This window comes from Euleptes europaea, chromosome 6, assembly GCF_029931775.1.
Source record: "Euleptes europaea isolate rEulEur1 chromosome 6, rEulEur1.hap1, whole genome shotgun sequence".
Classification (NCBI taxonomy): Eukaryota; Metazoa; Chordata; class Lepidosauria; order Squamata; family Sphaerodactylidae; genus Euleptes; species Euleptes europaea.
The window spans coordinates 93,841,500-93,866,542 of NC_079317.1; the positions used below are offsets into that span (position 1 = coordinate 93,841,500).

Here is a 25,043-nt window from a genome sequence, read left to right on the forward strand (position 1 = left end):
CCACAAGCAGTCTGCTGTCCACACACATATAGGTTTATTGCTTATGGCATGTCAATATGGCACTGGAAAGGGTAAAAAGGAGCTCTTTACCAATTTGTGTGTGTGTGTTAAGTGCTGTCAAGTTGCTTCTGACTCATGGCGACCCTATGAATCAATGTCCTCCAAAATGTCCTAGCTGACAGCCTTGCTCAGATCTTGCAAATTGAGGGCTGTGGCTTCCTTTATTAAGTCAATCCATCTCTTGTTGAGTCTTCCTCTTTTCCTGCTGCCCTCAACTTTTCCTAGCATGACTGTCTTTTCTAGATTTACCAATTTACAGAAGTTTATTTGCCTAATTGCCCAGAAGAGATCCTTACAAATCACTTGCAAGCAGGCCAGTATTATTTGGAAGACTACCATGGTGGTATCTTAATAACATTTATATAGCATATTTCAGTTTTTCAAAGGGTTCCCAGCTGTTGCTATGCTGCTGACAGAGGGTGCTTCCAGCTCAGATCATCCTTGGGTGACTCCTTCCCCCTCGGCCTATCTTGAGCCACCAGGACCCAACTCTGCCAAGTGGCCCCCAAGCAGTTGACCCGCTTGTGTGTAGGATGGCTCTGTGCCTTGGGTGGGGGGAGGGAAATAGTCCAACCAGACATGTTGCCATGGTGCTCCCAGTGGGGTAGGGTTTGGTTTCTGCAATTTCTTCTGGGTAGGAGGGACAGGGCAAAGCAATAACCGTGAGTATCCAGCACATTTTATTAGTCAGCAAACCCCATTCCCCATGAGTGCCAGATAACAAAGCTTTTACTGTAGACTGAATTAGAACACTGAACTAGAAGTGATCTTGCACATAATTTTAGCTTGATATCCATACACTGTGAAATGCAGGTCCTTATTCAAATATCACTTACATTGGCACTCAAAAACCTCACAACAGCCTGATGCTTCACGGTTTTTTATCAGTGGCAGCCCATTAATGCAGTGTTTTAATTTTTGAGGTAGACAGTGCACATCAGATATTTTAATGCGATTTCCATCTCCTAAGCAAGTGGCAACTTGGCAGCTTCCCAATTTCCATGATTCCTGAAACTGTTGATATGTAAAATAAAATAAAAAAGGACTTGGTACACATTGCTATTCCTCATTATTTTTATGATGTATTTTACACATACATGAACCTTTATTGGCATAATAACCACATTGCCAGATGCGTTTGTACAGGCATCTTAAAGGAAAAATTGTGTTCCATCATAAACTGACAATCAGTTAAAATCAGTATATAACTAACATTAAAAAGATCTTCTCATATTTCACACTAATAATGCCATCTGGACCCTTTAATAACAAATACACCGATACATCTCTATGGTCACCATTCTTGTCCTATACTATCATTCTCTCTCTTATTCTTTGTCTTTATAACTATTGCAAGAAATTCAGCGACATGCTCGGTGACTTCTGGGGTTTTATCCATCAATAAAAATTTGATACTCTTGTTTGCTGAATTTTCTTGGGCTTGAAGGTGAGGATTAATTAGTTGTAAACTCTGTTGAATAAAGAATAGACAGCACAAGAGGATATGATGGACTGAATCTGGTTCTTTAAGATGATGTATTTAAAATATGTATACTTCGCCCTTCCAAAATACAAGGGCAGCTTACATCAAGTTTGCAGTAATATGCACATACAAATAATGGGTTGGACCCATCACAAGCAGAAATGCAAGAAAAAATCTGTGGTAGCTGCTTTTATTCAGGCAAACTTATTGTATCCCCCACTTGCATTTCTGATAGTACAAGATGTTATGCAACCAATTCCTGGACACTAGAATATGTAGGCATGAATGTGCTAGGTGTTGCACAATGGAATTGTGGCACATAACTGTGGAGGGTTCATAACCTACAAAAGTTAGATTTTTTTTAAAACTTGCAAATGACTGCCAGAGGGTCTTGCAAAAGGTTACGATCTTTTCTTTAGGGCTGGTCAAAATTTAATCAAACTCGATCAACTCTGTTATTTGGAATGAGAGTACCTTCTGCCTCTTCTATGAAGTTCCACTTCATGTGGATTGTATTTTTTGTGTTATGGCAGAACTCTCTTGTGTATTAAGTGTGGTTATTGTTTTGTAAGTTTGCTATGGCCTATGGCTGAGACAAATATACCAATTATATCATTTCTGAGTCCAGACAAGGGGCTCACAAACATATACACATTATCCATATTGTTCCATTCTACTTATGCATTCAGTAATGTTGTTTGCTCACCTTTCTAGGAGGGTTGAGACTGGTGCAACCACTCACAGAAGTAAGTGTGGAATCAGATTTTATTACTGCATAGGGTGGAGGCTTATTCTGACAGTTCCTAATATTTCCCTTACAAGGGCTGCTGGAGACCATGGACGGTTTGCTAGTGGTGGTCATGGAAAAGGAACATTCTCCATAGTAGAATTCAGTTTGGCATGATGTATTGCAAAAGGCAAAGATACACCAATCTGAAGTATCCATTGTCACAAACTCACTACTGCCTAAAAATCCAGAGGAACAGTTAGTAAAAGCATATGACAACATGACAGTCTTGTAATGGGATAGGAAACCATATAACACAGGGCCATCCATTTTTTAAGAAGCTATATACCCATGCCATCTATAAATGGAAACAGCAAGTTTATGTCCCTGGGATTAATATACACAGACATTTTAAAGAGGAATACAATTTGCTCAACAAGCAAATAATCCAATACATGCATTTTATTTTTGTGCAGCTTATAAGTATGCATCTGAATATTTTTAAATACTAACCAGGGAACACTGTACCTATAAATACATAGGTACACTAATGCAGGGGTCCCCAACCCTTTTAAGCCTGCAGTCACCTTTGGAAGTCTGACAGGTTAGAGGATACAGCTAAAAAATGGCTGCCACAGCTTACCTTTAGTCACATAGTGAAGATCATTTATAAAAATCTGCACTGTCAATCAAATCTACAACAGCCAATCAGCAGAATTGCTGGGCAAAAGGCCCACCTGGCCCCCTTACTTTCTAAAACACTTTGCGGGCACCAGAAAAGGTGTTGGTGGGTGTCATGCCACCCACGGGCACCACATTGGGAACCCCTGCACTAATGAGTGACGATTATTTTAAAAATCAATTAAGTGTAGATGCAATTTGGAATGGTTATTTAATGAATAGTACCCTACAGAAAATATGGCTTAGGTCCAGACTAAAATTTCTGATGGCCCACAGAACACAATTTCCCCACCTCCTCGCTACTGTAGCAGCCCAACATACCACCCAAAATCCTGTTTCTGGTGGTCCCCTCCCAGAATAAGTAATTTCAAACATAACTTTCTTACCATTAGTTATCAGCTTTCCATTTACATTACAGTAGCAAGGGGTGACTGTAATTTTTGTTGTTGCTGGTAAGGGGGTGGGAAGCACTGCTTTATTTCCTAAAAGAATTAGAAGCATCTTACTATCCAGTTTAAACCTCAGTGTAATAAATAGAGAAGCAGCAGCAGCCCTTAGCAGATTAAACCCAGATCATAATTCTTTCTTAAGCACATGGCATAGACAAGAATTCAAATCATGCAATACTTAACTAGATGTTCCAAACAGGGATTGTTTGTTTTTCAAGTGGAAGCTCTGTTACATGACAACAGGGATTGTGTTGGATCCTATGGATTCGTTCTACTAGCTACTAGCTTCCTCCAGCCTTTTCCACAAGAAGCTTTTCTGGGGAAAGGCTCCATGGCTGGAGGAAAGGGCTCATGAAATAGATTTATGGGGTCCAATCCATCATTTTATTGAGAGCTAATATAATTCTATAACGAGAGTCACATTCCCTCCCCACATTGTGCGTTACAAACACCACTGAGCATTTTGTGGTGCCCTAAAACAAACACATCTATTTATCTATCTAGTACATTTTTAAATCACCCTTCTTCCCAGGAGGACAGAACGGCTTATGTGGTATCCATTTTATCCTCATAACTGTGTGAGGTAGATTAGGCAGAGAAACAGTGGTTGGCTGAGGCAAGCAGCGGGGGGGGGGATGAACAGATGACCAGCAGAACATAATTGGTGGACAATTGGGAACTTCCACTCACACAAGAAAATTTCACCCAGTTCCCTCTCCTTGCTGTAGCCTCCTGTTCCTATGCCATTAAGGTGATGAGGGTCTCCTGACACCTATGGCGAAAACACATGGTCGCTTAAGCCTCCTTTATTCCCTGTTTCAGCCAGGATTCAGCCAGGATCGAACACACATTCGGCGAAACGCATGCGTTCGATCCTGGCTGAATCCTGCCTGAAACAGGGAATAAAGGAGGCTAAAGTGACCATGCGTTTTCACCCCTAGTGTTAATCTTTTGGGGAACAGAGGATGCTGGTAAAAGAGGAATGCAGGAAAGACCTTTCACTTCATGTTAGTAGGTTCAAACCCCTAGTTTTCTTGCCCAACCTATCAAATTGACTCTCAGCTGTTCACAAACCAAGGACATCATTGATACAATAATGAATTTTCATTTTCATTGTGTGTTATACCTAAGCATTAATTTTATTTTTTTAACCAAATACATCAGTCTTTTAAACTTGGAGGTAGGAGCTAAAATTCTGTGCAGCCTTATCTGGTCTCTGAACTGGAGGAGCACTTTCTGATAGGGCTGTCGATTCGGTTCCATCCAAACTGGAAAACAGCCAGATTTCACCTGATCTGGCGGTTTTCAGTTCGGATGGAGCCGAACCGCAGAAAGGCGGGAAACCGCGGTCCCGAACTTGGGACCATGGAAAAAATTCGGCAGGTTTGTCCTTTTCCCAAAGAGCTGTCTTTTCCCGTTGTTAAAGAGCTCTCTGGAAGGAAAGCAAGGATCGCCTTCCCTTTCCCCCCCATCTCCCCCCAATCTCCCGGGCGATCCTGGCCCCGGGATCACCTTCCCTCCCCCCCAATTTCCCCCTCAATCTCTGCGGAGCAGTTCAAAGCCCCCCGCCCCCCTTCCTGGGGCTCCCGGGAAAGCGGGCGGCTGGCTCTTTGAACTGCTCTGCACTGCCAGCCACCTGCCCGCTTTCCTGGGAGCCCCGGGAAGGGGGGCGGGTTATTTGGCCGAATTTTTCCCCAAACTCAAATATCGCGGCAGATTCCACGGAACCGAAGTGGGGGAGTTCGGACATCGGCATTTCCCGGATCAAAACGGGCCGGATTTTGCCGGATCTGAATTGTACCGAATTTTTTGTTCAACAGCACTACTTTCTGATCTTTTAGGTGAATCCATCAATTCAGGACTTGTTGAATATCAGTTCTACCTCCTTTATGGAATCCTATTAGTTTCCCCATTTTTATGCCTTCCGTATTTTAGACATTTTTTCTCTTTGTTTTGTGCTATGCTATTTTTTTAGGATTTTTAAGATCATTATCCTATTTTAATTTATACCTTTTATTCTTCTAGTTCTATTAATATGATATTTTATTATTTTTGTTATATTTGATGCTTTATTGTTACATTTGGAGTGGTAACTATGAGCAACTTTGTAGATATTTATATGGAGAATTAGGTAAATGTATGAATGCTAAGTATTGAATGCTTTCCAAGGACTGAATCCTGTCATAAATCAGCATCACTCACTATGCATGAAAACCAAAACATTTTGATAGTCATGATTTGGCTTTAAAACTGAAAATATTACGGTGAAGTAAGCTTCACTGTAATCAATTACTTTTGCTTCCAAGGAATTGGTAGGGATCAGCGTGCTTCTTTGTTGCCTTCAATCAGATCTTTATCAAATCTTTGATAATGTCCTTATTGTTCACTCCCTTGACTATTTTAATTAAAAATTAAAAGTGTTCTGACCAAGAAGTAACATCAACTCTACACTTTCTTCCCAAGCTTATAATTAAGGCTAACCAAAATAAACTTTGGGGTTTTTTTCCCACTGTGGTGTAAACCGAGCTGCATTTTGCATATGATATGCACTTAAAATTCTAAGCATGTAGGAGGCAGAGCCTCTACAGGGGAATTTCACATGCTTGTTAATGAGGACTATGGTTGATGACTTACCCAGATCCTAATTTAGGAAGTTTCACTTGACATTCCTCCATTGCCTAGTTTCCCAGTGATGCTGCTTCCTTGTTTTCCTCTTCCTATGAAATCAAGGTCAGGCCTCCTCACACTTTTTCTTCTCACCTGCAGGAGTTCTTGTAGAAGTGCACTGCTTTCTCCCACTATGCCTATCCTACATTGCAGCTGTGCCTCACTTTCCCAAAGGAGGCCAACAACAGGAGATGGGTTAAGGCTGACAGTACCGTGAAGATTCACCCTGGCATAAGGCAACACTGCATGACTTTGAATATCTTGCCAGTGCTAGATGCCATGGTATCTTTGGAGCTATATTTAACAGGCTTCCTGATAGCATGGCCTATTGTTACTTTTCAACACAACCCTTTCCTGTTTCATTCCCATGGATGTGAGCAAAATATGTCACCACTTTCTTCCGGCATATGCAGCCTCACACATTTCGGTGCATTCACTGAAATGGTCATGGGTCACAGTTGCATTTGGGGTTTTCATTCTATGGTGGTTCCACAAGACTTTTTTTCCCTGCCTTTTTCATCAAGAGAAATTCAGTGTTCTGTCAAGGACTTCTTTGATAACTGTAAAGAAGCAACTTTACTGGGGAAGTTTAATTGACTTTATGGAGAGGCAAAACTTTAAAAGTCTCCAAGTTCTAAGATTCTAGACACCACACATTGCATGAACACATTCTATACAATACAATAATAATGAATAAGGAGCTGCCACTGTAAATCTTACCAATGGAATCTTTCAAGGACAGTTTTTCCTCTGGAACACTAGGGGAAAATAAACATAAACATGCTATTGATAGTTTATTGCCTACATTTTAAAGTGCAATAAAAATAATCTCCACCTACCTCTAACACCCCTACTCCATCCCTTTGTTTGTATGTGAAGTCTGGTGAAAACATCACCTCTGCAGACTAATAACGCCCAAGTGTGCTTATGACACGATAATTTATACCAGGGGTACCCAACCGTGTTGAGTCTGTGAAACCTTTACAAATTTGAGAACACTGAGTGGGCACCAGTCCCCAATGGCTGTCATAGGAGGCACAGCCAACTACCCGATGACTGCCAAGGTGGCTGGGTCCTATCACCTTTGCCTGGAGGTCAGTGTGGGTTGGTGAGTCTCTCTCTGGCTGCCCCAGAAAAAATGGGAGGTTTTGCCTTGGATTTGCTACTCCCTGATGCACATTAAGGATTGCTGGCTCCCATTGCCGGATTTATGTATAAACTAAACAAGCTATACTTAGGGCCCCACTCTCTTGGGCCCCCCAAAAAAATTTAAAGGAAAAAAACTTGGATGTACATTTCCAAAATATAAGATAAAAAACAAATAAAATAAAACCTACATACAGCAACAGTGTTTTGTGTTGTGTAGGCTCCTATGATGTAAGTAATGGGCCCCGCCTGCTAGCCTGCTCCCTAAAATATCACTGGTTTGCTCATTTCTTTATATAGGGTGCCTACATTCTGCATAACATATTTTGTTATGTGCAAATGGCTTTAGATACCTATTAGGTCCATAAATTACCATATAGCATATATTCAACACAAAAACAGCAACAATTTGTTGTTGACAAAGGACAGCTGGACATATAAAGCACCCCATTACCTTCAACAGCTTAGGGCCTCATCAAACCTAAATCCGGCCCTGCCGGCTCCTCTTCATTCCAATGGGCGGAGGGGGGAACCCATTCCAGACCCCATAACTCGGGACCCCCTGACCCAATCTTTACCAAACTTGGGGGTTCTTGCAAGAAGGGTGCCCTCAAGCTACACTGAAAGCTTGGGACCTCTAACTCCAAAAATGCCCCCCTGGAGCAGCGGAAAGCCGCAAATGTGCTTAAATGGCATTATTTGGCCGAATTAATTCAAGAACGCCGATTTCCATGTCGAATTCCACGGATCTGAATAGGGGGAGTTCGGACTTCGGCATTTCCCAAATAAAAACGGGCTGAATTTTGCCGAATCCGAATTTTACCGAATTTTTTTTCAACAGCCCTATTTGGAGGTTCTAAGCTATCTTTGGAAAATACATAATTCTGTATGGTTGCTTTCTGCAGACAGAAAGGTGATGGCTTCTGGACTCTTCTGTGGGACCTGCTGCTCCAAAGAGATGGATGAAAGTCAGGATTAACTTTGCATTGGGGATAATATGATTTGGGAAAGAAGGAAGTGGGCACCAGAAAACCTATCGATGGGCATCATGGTGCCCATAGACACCACATTGGGGATCACTGATCTACACCAATAGAAGTTACTTACCACAAAGTGCATTTGGATGCTGAGACACATTCTCTTTTTTCCTCATCATAATATGGTTTATCAGCACTGCACTGTGGATAGCAACCTATGTTGGAAACAGGCAAAGAATAATTCTCATTTACATCTATTGGACACAAATTTCTAAGAGGGTAGCATTCCCTTGATGAGATGTGAAACAACTTATAATGAAGATAAGAAGGCATAGACTTCTTGCTATATCTTTACATTCTGTAAATGTTGTTTCCACCAATCATAATATGTATAATAATTACATATTACTGGAGTTTAAACTTTGGCAGACCTTATACGACTCTGTATTATAATCCATTAATTTAACATCTATGGAATCTATAGAAAATAATAGAGATATACATAGGAATGAGATAAAAGAGAATTTCTCCTGAAATTGTTATTTATTTATTTGCTTCATTTATAGTCATAGAATCATAGAGTTGGAAGCGGCCATACAAGCCATCTAGTCCAACCCCTGCTTAATGTAGAATCAGCCTAGAGCATCCCTGACAAGTGTTTGCCCAGCCTCTGCTTAAAGACTGCCAGTGAGGGGGAGCTCACATACTCAAGGTAGATTACAAAATACAGAAAAACATTTAACTCAACCAGATTAATTCAGTTCAATGTGGATTAATTCAATTGAAGTCAGATTAGCTGAATATTCTTTCAAGGAAATATGAAAGCAGAGTTAATCTTGCATTCCTACTCAATTACTTACGAGAAAGCTGCACTGAACTCAATAGGCCTTCTTTCGAAACAATCATGGGGCTACATGGAACATAAAATTAAACTGACAGGATGGATAGTATGTATTCCATTCTGCTGGCGCCTGTGTGCCCAGCATGAACGTCCAGAACAAGTCATATTCTTCTGTTGCAAGAGGATTTGCTGGTGATGGAGGCATACAACTTTGGAAGAATGCACTGAGTGTGTGGGTGCCAGTAAAACAGAATGTGAAAGAACCAACCCAATAAATTAAAGCTGCTATTTATTTTTATGTATCTGTTGCTGTAAAGGTTAACCTCTTATCTCTTTTTCTACTGTGGTAGCTGAGCTCAGGCTATTTCATGCAAAACATTTTCTGACACCACAAAACATTTTCTGACACCACCAAGGTGGAAAAAGCATGTCCTTGTTAATGTATGAACAGCAGAACAAATATTTTTCTACCCTTATTAGAATATTAATTTTGTAGTACCTATCCAATGTACACTTTGGGATGGAAATATGAAGGCTGGGTTATATAAATATAATCATGAACATATCTTTATTACTTCAGCTTCTGAAAGCCCAGAGGTTATTTTGCTGAAAATAGAGGACTACATTGGCACTCAAGCTCATGGCTGTCATAGTAGAGTTGCCAGCTCCGGGTTGGGATATGCCTGGAGATTTTTTGGGGTAAAGCCTTAGGAGGGCAGGGTTTGGACAGGGGAGGGACTTCAATGCCATAGAGTCCAATTGCCAAAGCAGCCATTTTCTCCAGGTGAACTGTTCTCTATCGGCAGGAGATCAGTTGTAATAGCAGGAGATCTCGAGCTAATACCTGGAGGTTGGCAACCCTATGTCATAGTGATGGTGAAAAAAGAGACAAACTCAAGGCGGAGAATTCTGAGGGCAGATTACAAAAACTGAGGCTTGATTTAAATGGGATACTGGCAGATCAGATGATATTACCTGTAGAATCTTTCATGTGCCCAGCTTCTCAATGAACCTGGGATCTCATCTGTAGGTACTATTCATCTGCTTTGTGCACAACTAGCCCACCAGAGATCCATACTCCAGGTTGCTGTTGCACATGCATGCAAATATTGTACACACAACAGGGAAGTTTAAGAAAGATGCTGGGCATGAGCAACACCACACAGGTAAGATCTTCTTGCCCACCAGCAGTTTGGAACACAATTTGCATTATATTCTATTTAAAAAAGGTAATGGTCCCCTGTGCAAGCACCGGGTCATTCCTGACCCATGGGGTGATGTCACATCCCGACGTTTCCTAGGCAGACTTTGTTTATGGGGTGGTTTGTCAGTGCCTTCCCCACTCATCTTCCCTTTACCCCCAGCAAGCTGGGTACTCATTTGACCGACCCCAGAAGGATGGAAGGCTGAGTCAACCCTGAGCCGGCTACCTGAAACCAACTTCCGTCAGGATCGAACTCAGGTCGTGAGCAGAGCTTGGACTGCAGTACTGCAGCTTACCACTCTGTGCCACGGGGCTCTTAACATTCTATTTAGAAAGGGCCTATATTTCAGACCACATGTCTAACACATGATCAGACTTCAAGCACACCTATAATGTTGGCAGATGTGCAGGTTCTATAGGTGGACTGATTATTGTGTAAAATTATGGAAGACTAGAAAAAAGGAGAGTGAGACTATTGGGACATTCAACTATACAAATACTCTTAAAATACACGGCTTTATAATCGTTTGAATCATCAATTTAACCTTCAAGGGAAGAGACCTTTGCCAAATTTTCTCTGTGCAAATAAATGCCCATTTGCATTTGTGAAATCACAGCAGCAACAAGTCTTTCACTTTAGTCTGTTTTGTTGGATATGCGTGTGCCAACTCTCCTCTAAGGCTTACCTTCCAAATTATACAGTAGATTGCCACACCTTCCGGCGCAATTTCTGCAAGTCCTTAAACAAGGGTCTCCACAGGGTTTATAATGCCACTCCTTTTTGTTGGGTGAGTTAAAGTAGTCACAGAACACAGCTGCATTAGAAGACATGACAATCATAATTGGTAAAGCCCGTGTTCTCACTAGGGTTGCCAGCACCCAGCTGGTAGCAGGGGATCCCCCACTTTAGTGCCCTGCCACCTGGCGCTGTTTGGTCAGCCAGAAGAGGAACTTAGGGCAGCAAACTTACTCCAAGGCCTCTAGGATCTGAAACACGGCGACATCATTTCTGACATGCACCGGAAGTGACATCATTGTAGGGAACACTCTGGTATCTGGGCAAAACTCTGTGGTAAAAACTGTTTCTACCATAGAGTTTTACCCAAATACCAGAGCATCCCTGTGGTTGTCAGCGACATGATGATGTCACTTCCAGTGCATGCCAGAAATGATGTCACCACGTTTTGGACGCCAGAGGCCTCAGAGTAAGTTTGCTGCCCTAAGTTATCCCCACCCCCACCCCCTGCCAGTTGCCAGGAGGTACCTGGCAAACCTAGTTCTCACTTGGATCCTTCTTGCCTCCCTCCTCCTTTTGGCTTGCCCTTGGCTACGCATGTGCTACAGCATCTCGGCCATTAATTTCAATAGGAGAATTTTGCACACTGCACTTATATTTGTTTGTTTGTTTGTTTGTTTATTCCACCTGTCCAGGAACTTGCCTGAGTTGACTTACAAAATAAAAATAATAGCCCTGACCTGGATGGCCCAGGCTAGCCTGATCTTGTCAGATCTCAGAAGCTAAGCAGGGTCGGCCCTGGTGAGTACTTGGATGGGAGACCACCAAGGAATACCAGAGTTGCTGTGCAGAGGAAGGCACTGGCAAACCACCTCTGCTAGTCTCTTGCCATGAACCCCCCCCCCAAAAAAAACTTTAAGAGATATTAGTTAAAATCTAGTATTAAAAACCCAGCCAAGTATTAAAAAATGGACCATAAAAATAGACAATTGACCGCTTAAAATAATAGTATTCAAACTCAAGTAGTGTTAAACGATTAGCCCCTTAATTAAAAGTCTAGGTGAACAGCAGTGTTTTTGGCCTAGTCCCTAAAAGAAAGCCATATAGGCACCAGGCAAGTCTCAAGGGGAAGCACCTTCCATAAACGAGGTGCCACTATTTAAAAAGCCCTTTCTCTAGTCACCATTAATCTCACCTCTGAAGACAGGGGCATCAAGAGTAGGGTTTGTGAGACAGATCTTAAGTGGAAGGCTGAACAATATGGGAGGAGGTGGTCTTTCAAGTGCCCTGCTCTGAAGCCATTTAGGATTTACACAAAAAAGAATAATAATCGGGAATCCACTTACTGATGTCATTTGGTTATTATTAGAGATTCCTTTTTTAAATCTTCTCTTCAAATACTCTGCTGTTATGTGTTCGATGATCCTCTGAGCATAAATTTCTTTTGTGAATACTTACGACAAGCTGTCGGAGTTCGCCAGTCAATACAGACGCCAGATCTGCTGCAGCTCCAGGAATAAGCAGCTACTGCAGTACAGAAGCACTCAGAATCTCCCACACTGTCACAACCACAGATATCAGACACACAGGCCTCATAGTAGGGTGTAGGGTTGACCTAACAAAACCAAAAATTATGGTACTGAAGATTTTTCCAATGCTCTATTTAATCTGCCTTTTATTAATTTAGTTTTTCCCCCAAGAACACTCTTAAAAACAAAAGCTCCAAGACACCTTAGATCTAAAGCATATGGGGGTATTTCTTATAGGAGCCTGCCCTGCGAAAGTGCATGGCTTCTGAGGAATAGCTACATTGCCTCTATGGGCAACAATATTAGCAGCATATTCATGGGATCATGCATACATTCATAACTATATTGTACACCAGGATGTCAAACTCATTTGTTACAAGGGCCGGATATGACATAAATGTCACTTGGTCGGGCTGGGCCATGCCTTGCCAGCCCAGATCAGGACTCGGGGTGGTGGTGGGTGGGGGCTGCCTTGGCTGGATTACAGGCCAGATAAGAGCTCTCAAGGGGCCGGATTCGTCCCCTGGGCCGTATGTTTAACACGCCTGTTGTACACCATGCAGAGGATCAGAAATCATGTCTTGCAAACTATATTATATTGGAAAGAGTTCCCCAAATACACCACTTGAGGTCATCACCTCACCTCAGTTTGTAGAGCTGGCCATGTTGGTCAATAGCTGCACTGGTTTGGGGAATCTGGGGATCTGGCCTGTTCACATCCCTCTACCACCTTGTGTCCCTAGCAACAGCAACATCCCTCTCTTCAAATGGTGTACACCCTGTGCTTTTTTATGTGCCTGAAATTATGATCTGATCTATAATAAATTCTTCTTATTCTTGTTTTGCCCTTGGGTTGTTGATAGCTGGTTACTAATAAGCTTTGTTCTTGGAAATCTGAGAGCAAGCAGCAGGTGGACCGCAACATATAAATTAAAAAGAAAAGTGTACATAGTCTGATAGCATTGCCACAAGTCTCTATTTTCATGTTCATGCTTTCTCCCCCACCCTCCCATTCATGATCCTGATGCTAAGCCTTTAAACCGAGTTTCTGTATCTTTCCATAATTCCCTTATCCAAATATTTGTACTATTCCAATTAACAAAATTCTGTTTTCCCTCTACCCAGGTTCTCAGAATTCCTTCTAAGCTTGTAGAGGCACCTTCCCACTGTCAAAGTCTCCTATAGCCATTGTGTGGGTCACTACCAACATTAGTTGTGATTTTTAAGTAGGGTTGGCAAGTCCCTCTTTGCCACTGGTGGGAGTTCTTGGGGGTGGAGCCTGAGGAGGGCAGGGTTTGGGGAGGGGAGGGACTTCAATGTCATTGAGTCCAATTGCCAAAGCAGCCATTTTCTTCAGGTGAACTGATCTCTATCAACTGGGGATCAGTTGTAATAGTGGGAGATCTCCAGCTACTACCTGGAGGTTGGCAACCCTAGCCTTAAGTCTGGTGTAGAATCAAAGCCTGTGGCTCCTTTAACACTGGAGTAAGAGGCAGTGGAATGAAGGTTTTCTTCCTTACATTTCCTTACACTCAGGCTATTTCAGTGTAGCTTTGGAGCTCACATTAGATAACTGGCTACACTGATAGGGTACATATCTCTTTAAGGCCAGAAGTGACATCACCATGCACTGACACTGGCACCTGTCCCTGTACCGGCCTCCCAACAGGTAGGGGACCTGGCAACCCTACCTTCTCTAGTCTAAACCCTGTCAAGGCCTCCAGAAGGGACTCTGGAGGGTGTGTCGGCTCCACCCTACCTTGACGGCGCAGCAGTCCATGCCAGATAGCTGCATTGCTGAGGATAGCAAATAAATATCAAGAAAAAGCAATACAAGAAGAGGGGAGGCAGAATGACAGAGAACAAAAGGAGGGATAAGCCAGAGAGGCGGAAACTAAAGAGCGCTCTTACCTTGCTGTGGCAGGGTCTGAAAAGTTCGCTCTTGATAATACTACAGTGCTTTTGCCCCAGTGCAAGCTTGAGAGGCTGAGTTTCACATGGATCGGTCTTGTTTAGGTCTGAACAGCTAGTGGTGACTTTCCAGCTGCTTCCGAACTCTTGCGCATGCAACTCCACAGACTGCCCTCTGCTGGTAAAGTCATTGTGGGCGCGGTTGTCAAAGTCACCGCAAAGACCACAAACCTTGCCCTAGGAAATTTGTGCAAGTTATTCTACAAAGTCCTTATTGATAGGAAAAAATTGCTGTATGTCAAAAAGTCAAATTCTGCTTATGCAGACTTCTACAATTTATATCCTCAGAGAGCTGTGTGTCCTCCCCAAGCATAGTATATCCAGTTCCATTCTAAGCACCTATAGTAAGCAGTGACTCAGGTTTCTGGAAAGAGTTTAACTGTATTTACATAACACAGAAAGTGATTTGGACTTAATTTCGAAAAGAATATTGTCTAAATGTGCAAGTTAAACTGCTATAAACCAGCAAGTGTTGGTTTGAATTATTGGTTTCTAACCCTTTTGGCTGAAAGAAGCTATAAAAGTATACATCATCTGCTTCCTAAATGCTAACCCCCCCCCCCCCCCCACACACACACACACTACTTTTAACTACTCAAAATGGCAAAAAACTCTCATATTGTAAAGAGATACGACTCAGAGTTTTTATGTTTACACAGGTGTGCTCTGTAGATTGCATAATGCACAAGAGAGATGTATTTATTACAACTAGAGGATCAGTTCACAACTGACAGTTTTTCTGTCGCAGGGATATCTTTGTAGGAAGAATGCTGTAATCTGGTATGTATGATGAATCTACACATGTTCCATTCATGCTACCATACAGACACAGTCTTCATATGTGACAATATTTGTATCACGTCGCTGCTTCTTTCCCAGAATGAAGTGATATTATAGAAGAAAAAATACCATACGTGACCTGTCCTGACACAAAAATACCTAGTGTGAAAATCACCATATTTCCACCTACTTGAAAAGAAGGTGCCAGTTGTACAATCACTGTTGTCTTCTCGTCCCACATAAAAGTCATTCCATGATAAGTCTCAATTACAATATAAAGCCCCATGATGTACAATTTATAGTTTTTTTCTGTGCCAGGCTTACTGGTTATCTCCTCAATTTTTCCAGAGGAAAGTCTGATTTCGCTGCTCTAGAAATAAAAATAAACTAGTCTGAAAGGACAAATTTGCAGTTGAAATGAAAGCACACTATGACATAGCCACAAGCCTGAACAATGATAGATAATAATAGATGCAGTTCCCTATCAAGACACAGAACTAGAATAGCACGTGCTTCCTCCATCTTCTCATTCTTTGCTGCTGTGATGTCACAGAAGCCCAGAGATCAAGGCCCATGAGTTGTTCTGGTGTCACGAATATTCCAATCCCTACGGAATAAAATTGTCTAAGGAGCAGCACAAGCTGAAATCTGTTGGTGGGGTTGACTGAAGACAGTAGTATGGTACTGTTGATAGATTCTTTGGCTAAATAGTAAATAGGGAGTGTATGAGTGGTGTGTATATGAATGGCAGGGTCATTGACCTATGTATTAATGTATAAATGGAGTGTGTGGAATTATGGCTGTGGTACGTGAGTTAAAGTAGTGTATGTGTGACCAACTCTGCCATGATGATCACTGAGTGCTCCTGGACCAGTCACTCTCCCTAAGCAAAATTTACCTCTCAGCTTCAGTTATCATAGGACAAAATGAAGAGGAAAGACCCACGTATGCCTCCTTGGAGGAAGGGCAGGATAACAATGCACGAGATAGATAACAGAGTGTGAATCAAATTGCTTCTGACTGTGGGTGATTTGGTCTGTGAGTAGTGTGCATGTGAATGTAGTGTGTATAATATATGTATGAGTGAGCATGTGTTAGAGGTGTCTGTGGTGTGGTTTTAAAAAAGAGACACTTGTGGCACTTTAGACTCATAGGTTTATTGGGGCATAAACTTGTTAGCTGGAACCTACAGGTGGAAACGTACGTCACAATAAACTTCAGATATCATCAGACATAGGCCAGAACTTAGAATCTTTCAGTCCTACCATCTTCAAATCTATTGACCCCCTTCCCACACAGATCAGTTGTTTCTACCTATTGCTGCTGAGAACAACCACAGGCTCCCAGAAAATATTCCCTCTGGGCAACCACTCATTTTACTGGGAGCAAGTCAAACATCATATAGAAAGAAATTACACATCTTTATGTATGAGCCTTCAGAATTGGGTCCCTCTAATGCATACCCTGTCTTCATCTCCCAGACCGGAGCAGTCAGCATAGTAGAGCTAAACTGTACGGGAAGATATTTCAGGGCTTTAGCACGTGTTAACAATTTAATTGGAATGGAGGTATTAGGAAATATCTTTGCCTGAGACTCTGGAGAGCTAGTCAGAGTGAAACCACTGAGCTAGGTGAACGAATTATCGAACACAACATATTTTCATGTGCGTTCCAAGACTCAGGTCCTTTTCAAACCATCCCATCCCCTTTTCTTATGTCCAACAAGCTCAACAATGGATCCATTAAAAACAATTAATGAATGACCTGCAAATCTAGCCAATAGTCCAGATCATTTTGATTTTGGTAACAACTCTACATAGCGTTCTTATTTTTGCTACATCTGATGAGTATTGTGAGCAATCCTAAGTAGGTCTACTCAGAAGTAAGTCCCATGTGATTCAATGAAGCTTTCTCCAAGGAAATTATTTTATGGGTTGTAACCACAGACACCCTTCTGGAATTTGAATAGGGTATGTGGGGATGTCAGATGAGAATAGGCACTAACAAGTTATTGCAAGCAAACAAAAATACATCCACATTTCTTTTGCAATTGTCAACTAATGAAGCTGGCTTACCTGCAAGATCACATTGATTTTCAAGGCACAAACAGTTGGGGATTTACCACATGCAGCATTTGACATTACAATTCGAAAGGTGCTTTGCTGGGGATTATTGGGGCAAAAATCCTTAAAATGGGAAACAAACAAAAAATGCCATTGAACATTACATTCTCTATCTCGGCATCCAACTTGCTATGACAGGTATCCTTAAGGGAGAAGGATATGACACCCCTGGCTAGTTAATTTCTGTAAAATGTTTTAGTGTCCTTAAGGGATTATACTACTACAATATGCAGGTCAGGGATTATATTCTTAACATTCCCCTACATTATTAAATGAAACTCACTACATAGAGAATATGGTTCATCAAAGACCAAACTAGGCTATTAACTATTGCCCTGTTGAGCTAGCATCAGAAATTAGCTTGAGGTATACAGTCTTGGATGGATTGTACCATATTATTTTTATTTATTTATTTGTTTGTTTGTTTGTTTATACACCACCCTTTCCTGGCTAGGCCGTGTTCAGCTTACAACAACAATCACACAATAAATATATATAAATATAAGAATTAAAACATATAATTAAACATATAATTAAAACATATAATTAAAACCATAGCCTACTCTAATATAGTATAAGATGGCACCCTGAACTACCGGTATGTGCCCATCTCATATAAGCTGAGTTGTCTCCAGTAGGATGAAGTTGGTCCAGTAGATGGCAATAGGGGAGATCACCAAAATGACAGAGAACTAACAGAAAAAAGGAACAGGAACAAAGGGGTGGAAGAAAAGGGAAGGGGAGAGGGAGGGGCGGGGAGGAGAAAAGGGAAGCCAGCTAGTGTGTAATACCGTCACTGTCCTCAACCATATGCCTGTGGAACAACTCTGTCTTACAGGCCCTGTGGAACTGAGCAAAGTCCCACAGGGCATGAGTCTCACTAGACAGAGAGTTCCACCAGGCTGGGGCCAGGACCAAGAAGGCCCTGGCCCTGGTCTAGGATAGCCAGATACTTCTGGGGCCAGGGATCTCCAAATAGTTATTTCCAGAAGAGTGTAATGCTCCTAGGGGGTATATTGGGAGAGGCTGTCCCATAGATATGAGGGTCTCAGACCATTTGGGGCTTTAAAGGTGAGCACCAAAACCTTGAACTTAATCCGGTACTTAATTTGGAGCCAGTGCAACTGGCGAAGTATGTGGTGAAAGAATAATTTGGATCTAAGAAATACTTGCAATGAAATTGTGCCAATCTCACCTTTCTCACTGAAAAAGAAAGGAGGTTAGAGAAGTGTGTGAAAAAGGAACATTCCTCAAGCCAAATTCTGATGTGTCAAATTCGTGTGGTGGATCTATGCTACAGTGGCTTAGGATCCCCTATAACCAGCAAAGTGAGAAGAATGCCAATTCTGCCTTTCATTCCTTATTAAGTAATCCATGACACTCATTTAAACATTGAAAACACTAAACTGCAATTTGATAGCATGCCCACATTTAAGATGGGTAATATAAGACTTCATACCTGAGCGAGGATATAATCACAGTCTCCCATGAAATCAAATTTCCCGCCATCAAAGCTGAGGTAATGTCCATTCCCATACACAGTGCATATTCCATGGCAAGGGTTGGTTGTACAGTTCCATTGTCTCTTGTGGCATATGCTGAGAGATTAAATATAAAGGATCAGAATTTGCCACCTGAAGGAATACTCTGCATGCAAGAAGAGCAATTCAAGGTATGATAGCCATTTGGATAGGTCAATTGAAATGATAATTTTAACAACAGACATTTACAAAATAGTTTATAACATTAATGTTAACAGGTAGAATTCACACAACCCATAAAATAGAGCAGATCATAAAATAGATTAGATATCAGTAGAATGTACTGTTTGTGGGTTTCCTAGAGGCACCAGGTTGCCCACTGTGTGAACAGACTGCTGGACATGATGGGCCATTGTCTGATCCAACTTGGCTTTTCTTATGTTCTTAATGAAAAATAATGTCTAACAATCATGCTAGCAAATCACACATACAGACTGTCCATAACTGAAAATTTTAATTGCATAACAAGCCCACCATGTAAAACAAAGAGTTATTGTAGAACAGTGATTTCAGAATAATCAGTATCCAAGGAGATCATAATTTAGCTTCCCTTGGGCACATTCATATACTTAACACAGATAAACTATAAATGTCAATTGACTAGGGCCTCATCATCCTTTAAACCCTGCAAGTTTTTTACATATTACCATTATGAATGTTGACTTCAATGAACATGGACGCAAGACTGAGACTGACATGGTATTGCATCTATACACTGTATTATGAAATTATTGCATGAAGTCATTATACTACATACATGCTGAGAGGAAAAGGTACTTCCTGGTGATTCTTCCAACTAAATATGGTAGCAGGAGTTGGCCTTAAATTCTGTAAACATTTTTGGTGACTCTTTGAATAAAAGGACAGTGCAAGGAAATAAACACACACACCCTCAACTGAATACATAGACAGGAATCAAGAGGTATGGTATTTAAGTAAAATAACTTTAGAAAAACCCTTTGCCAAAAATGGAAGGGCAGGCTGAAAGAGGTCTAGGGATTTTTAGGAATACTGAAGTCCCTCTCCTCCAAGAGACACTTGACAGAATAGTTTCTCTAACCTTGTCAGAATATAACTCTATAACCTGGACACCAGTAACTTTGTCTGATATTTCACAATCAAATCCTCTTCTTGCACACTTATTGTACTGCTTGTACCTTTCTTCTCTTTCAGCTCTTCCCCAATAAATGGCATGGCTAGAAAAATGCTGACCTGTACACAACCACACTGCTTTTCCCTTTTCACTCCACCACACTTGTTTTCTGTTAATCATGTGGTAATATCAAATGCTCAAGCTGGATTCTGAAAAGGGAGAGGCACTAGAGATCATATTACACATCTATGTTGGTTACTGGAGCATACAAGAGGAGAAGAAAATGAGCTTAGGTTTCATAGATTACAGCGAAGCTTTTGACTGTGGATCATGAAAAGCTATGGTTGGTTTTAACAGAAATGAACAACCTATACTCTGGACAAGAAGCTACTGTTAGGACAGAATATGGAGAAACAGAATGGTTTACAGTTGGCAAAGGTGTCAGACAAGGATGTATTTTATCTTACTTTCTCTTCAATCTGTATGCAGAACATATCATAAGGAAAACTGAATTAGATTTAGATGAAAGAGGAATGAAAATCAGTGGAAGAAACATTAACATTTTGACATATGGAGATATCACCACATTACAGGCAGAAAATAGTGAAGACTTAAAACAACTACTGATGAAGGTTAAAACAGAAAGTGCTAAAGCAGTATTACAGCTGAACATCAAGAAGACAAAAGTAATGAGTACTGGGGAATTACACAACTTTAATATTTATGATGAAGAAATCGAAATTGTTCAAGATTTTCTATTCCTTGGCTCCACTGTTATCCAAAAAGGAGACTGCAACCAAGAAATCAGGAGACCGAGACTAGGAAGGGCAGCCATGAAATATTCTTAAGGGTAAGGATGTGTTGCTGGAAACCAAGATCATACCATAGTATTCACACTATAGTAATTCATATCATAGTATTCCCTATTACTATGCATGGGTGCAAAAGTTGAACAATGAAGAAAGTTGACAGTGCGAAATGTGGTGTTGGAGGAGAGTTTTATGGATACTGTGGACTGCAAAAAAGACAAATCAGTGGGTTCTAGATCAAATCAAGCAGCTAAATGACTAAACTGAAGCTACTGTATTTTGGTCACATTATGAGAAGACAACAGTCACTGGAAAATAATGCTAGGAAAAGCTGAAGGCAGCAGGAAAAGATGAAGACCCAACATGAGATGGATCAACTCAATGAAGGAAGCCACAGCCCTCAGTTTGCAAGACCTGAGCAATGCTGTTAACAATAGGGCATTTTGGAGGTCATTAATTCATCGGGTTGTCTTAAGTCAGAAACAACTTGACAACACAGAGAGAAAGCCATAGTTTTTCTTTCACCCTACTATGCCCGCTCAAGATTACCTCTCATAATTGCATCATGGAAACAGGATAATGTAGGAGTGTATTGGCAGCAATATGACCGCTGGTGCCTTAATGTAATAGGCATTTGTCTATTTCCAGAAAAAGGTCTTATTTGAGGATTGTGTTGGAAGTGAAGGACAGTGGAACTTTTTTTGCACCAAGAACACCAGAGGGCAGAAGAGCCAGTATTCACTTTCAACACCCATTCTCAGCATAGAAAACCTGTGTTATTCTTTGCTAAAGCAAATGGCATTAAGAGTACTCTGAAAAATACTATACCATGTATTACAGCTGACTGTGATCATTGTGCCGGGACTATAGACATTTCCTCCATGGATACAAGGGCATTGCTCCTCTTCAACACAAGTGCCATTAACATCAGACACCAGTCCAGCAGGACAAATGCACCCAGAGACACATTCTGTAGCATACTGGGGGTGCAAAGACAAAATGCAAATTGATATTGTATGGAGCATAAAATGCCCCTTTACAGAATGTCATTCGGGTAATTCAGAAAAAAATGCCATCACACAATGATCCATCCAGATGATTTTACAGATAAGTCTTTACAGAAAAAATGAATGTCATCACGACGGGCCGCTGGTGTTTAGCCACTTTAAGGAAATGGCGTTTAGCCATTGGCTGGGGGTGATGAGAACAGGTTGTGTAGAGTGGGCTTCCTACATGACTCAAATTCAAATTTCAAATACCTTTATTGGCATAGTACAATTTGCAGTATATAAAAGGATAAAAGTTAAAATAAAATTAATATAAATCATTCCTTAATGTTGTGATTCTACTTTCGACTAGATTCCCACTGGTTGACTGCTATCGTCAGAAATTTTGCCACGTTTTCGGTTATCTCAGGATCCTTATCAGCTAATAGTTTGTGAAGTATTTTCGTGTTATTTGAGGAGAAGTTCGAAACTATAGGTTTTATGAGGTTTCTTCTTGGGGAAACATAAAGATGGCAGTCCAAAAGAATATGAGACAGGGAGTCAGGACATCCTACGCCACATCTGCAGACTCTTTCTGCGTAAGGTGTTTTCAGGAATCTGCCACGGAGGATCGTCGAAGGCAATGTGTTAGTCCTAGCTTGCATAAAGACTTTCCTGAGCTTAGGATCCTACATGACTCTCATGGGGACACCTTAAGGGGCTCTGGGAGGCAGGGGGCCCATCCGCCAACCTTGGGGCTGATGTATTGACCACACCTCCAGGAGCATGGGCAGGAACAGTAGCTTCTGCCACTTCCAGCCACTTCCACTTCCACTTCCAGCTCTAATACCAACCTTCTTGCCTTGGTTTCCCCAACAGGAAGGTTGGGGGATTGCTAACAGCAGTTGGGCTGTCAGCTGTATCCATTGTCTCCAGCCTATGCTGCACCCTCCATGGCGACCGGGAAGCCTCTGAGGAGGAGTCGTGGCTGTGCTGCTCCCGGCTGCCACAGATCCCCCCTCCCCCAGAAAAAGGCTACTCGTATCTTACTACTAGTTTTAATTAATCTTTATGCTGGTGCCTCTTTTTAATTTTCTCTCTTGCAGACTGAGTGTGGGGCCTAGAAACAAAACAGATAAATAAACGTTGCCATGGCCCCAGCGCATATTCACAACTACAATCTTGATAATTAAATTGCCTGAATCGGTGGCGTGTTTACAAAGTAGGGTTGCCAAATTGCAACCCAGGGATGTGTGCTTTACTGATAAAATTGCTGAGGAAGTGGGAGATGGCTTTCTTCCCCTCCGGAGCAGATGGAGGAACAAGAAAGGAATAGATGAGAGAAAGAACAGTTGCTTTGTCTCCTAATAAAGTTCAGATCTCTAGACTGAGATCTGGCAACTATATCACAAAGGGATTAGATCTTCATTGGCTAATGCTTATCTACAGTAGACAAGTGATGAAAGGTGAAAGTAATCTACCTGCAACATGGCATTAGCAATATTTTTGCCCTTCATTTTTCCTTTCAAATTTAATAGCAGTGTGAAGCAGAAAGTTTTTGATAGGCAAAACCATGTAGAAGTAGAATAATTAAACCTCCTATCTGGTTCCTTCATGGTTCCAGTCTGAATCAGGGCCATGTACAGCTAACAATGAGTTTAAAAATTGCTAGGAAGATCCAATCACAGATCTCCTAGTCTTTTGTCAAGTTTAAGACATTAATGACCTTTTTTTAAAAAAAAAAAAGTAGGCAATAAAGTAGATACAGTATCTACGTTGTACATATAAATGTAGAAAGGACCCTTGTCTGGGCCTAGTAAAAACATTAAACCCTTTGCATTCAGTTGGAATACGTTTTACAGCTTACTTCAGTTTACTAATTTGTTCTGTACCAGCCTGGCAATAATACTCTCCCACCATACAACTATACATCTCTGTAGCATGAATGGTAGCAGGAATCATAATGAACTAGGTGATTCTATTTGCTCAGCTTTCATGGACACCACACAGGTGGCATTTTGAGTAGGGTAAATTCAGTTCTCATTAGCATTCATCAAAATCAGTCAAGCACTCAGAACAACTACCATGGAACACTGTCAAGAACTTAACCTCTTACACACTGCATGTCTTGCGTTTCACAACTTTTCTGGCATTCTGATCCACTTGCACTTGGACCAGCAGAGCTGCAGTCAAAATAATTCATTGAAGGAGGACAATCTAGAAGAGAAGAACAAGTATAAAGTTTCCCCATCACCAAGCAGACACAGAAAATATTATACTGCGCCAAATGCCAAGTAGATTGGAAGATGGATAGCCCTTCTAGACTTATTTTGGGCTTATTTTTTAGTGAGACAACCCTCTCCACTAGGCTTCTCCCTGAGAAACTCCCTAAAACCAATGCCTGCCCCTTGCAGATCTCCCACCTTTGTGTCATTGAGATGGAGCAGGAACCTGTCCTAAAGAAGATCTGGCTAAATTTTAAAAATTTAGATGGAAGAACCATGGGGGAGCAAAAGAAAAGAAGTTGAATTAGCATTTCCCTGAGATCTCTCCAAAAGTTCAAAAAGAAACAAACTGTACCCTGCACATCAGGAAATTGGCAATAATTCAAAGCATATTTCAAATTCCAAAATGTAGCCCTGATTCAAAAAAACCTCTCACCTTTCTCAGCTTCCTTGTTTCCAATGCAGTCCAGTTGCCCTCGAATGCATTTGCTGAAGACATGAAAATACAAAAGGAGAACCTCATGCCAACCCATAAAATAAAATAAAAATCCCACTCCAAATCCAGTCAGGCAGGTACACTTTCCTCAGGGTAAATACCTCTGCAATCATTCACTTTGTATTCTAACCCTAGATGATGACTACTTTACAGCAAGCTACTGCCAATCCCCAGACCTATGATCTAATAAGATTTTTTGGGCCGAGAAGAGCTGCGGAGGCCAGTGCTACACAGCATTGACTTTGTTGTGTGGTGTTGAGGTTTCTGAGGCAGAAACCACTCTGCCTTTCTTGCCAGGATACAGGGTTGTGATAGCTACCACAGTATCAGTCGCACCATCCTAGTGGCACTGTAGCTTTTAAACTAATTCCTTCTCCCATATTCCTTTGATGTTTTCCCCTTCTCCCATATCTCTTTGATGTTTTCCCTGTTCTTTGTCCTTTGTTCCCTGTTCTTTGTTTCTGCATCTGTCCTTGTTCCTGCTTCACAGCTTCCACCCATTTAGGGTTGCCAACAATC

General features: G+C 41.4%; 1 protein-coding gene across 1 annotated transcript in view; it reads right to left on the reverse strand.

Moving 5' to 3' along the window:
• The window catches only part of LOC130479565 (mucin-5B-like), a 75,677-nt gene that overhangs the window by 23,621 nt on the left and 27,013 nt on the right, over positions 1-25,043 (reverse strand). The window contains exons 17-30 of the mRNA XM_056851962.1: positions 24,465-24,517; positions 23,920-24,020; positions 21,646-21,797; positions 18,834-18,972; positions 17,327-17,437; positions 15,442-15,621; positions 14,412-14,648; positions 12,430-12,586; positions 10,922-11,050; positions 8,321-8,405; positions 6,788-6,825; positions 3,338-3,433; positions 2,250-2,509; positions 897-1,074 (exon numbers count right to left, since the gene is read on the reverse strand). Of these exons, the coding sequence (XP_056707940.1) occupies positions 897-1,074; positions 2,250-2,509; positions 3,338-3,433; positions 6,788-6,825; positions 8,321-8,405; positions 10,922-11,050; positions 12,430-12,586; positions 14,412-14,648; positions 15,442-15,621; positions 17,327-17,437; positions 18,834-18,972; positions 21,646-21,797; positions 23,920-24,020; positions 24,465-24,517 (1,916 nt within the window). The remainder of the gene's footprint in view (positions 1-896; positions 1,075-2,249; positions 2,510-3,337; positions 3,434-6,787; positions 6,826-8,320; positions 8,406-10,921; positions 11,051-12,429; positions 12,587-14,411; positions 14,649-15,441; positions 15,622-17,326; positions 17,438-18,833; positions 18,973-21,645; positions 21,798-23,919; positions 24,021-24,464; positions 24,518-25,043) is intronic.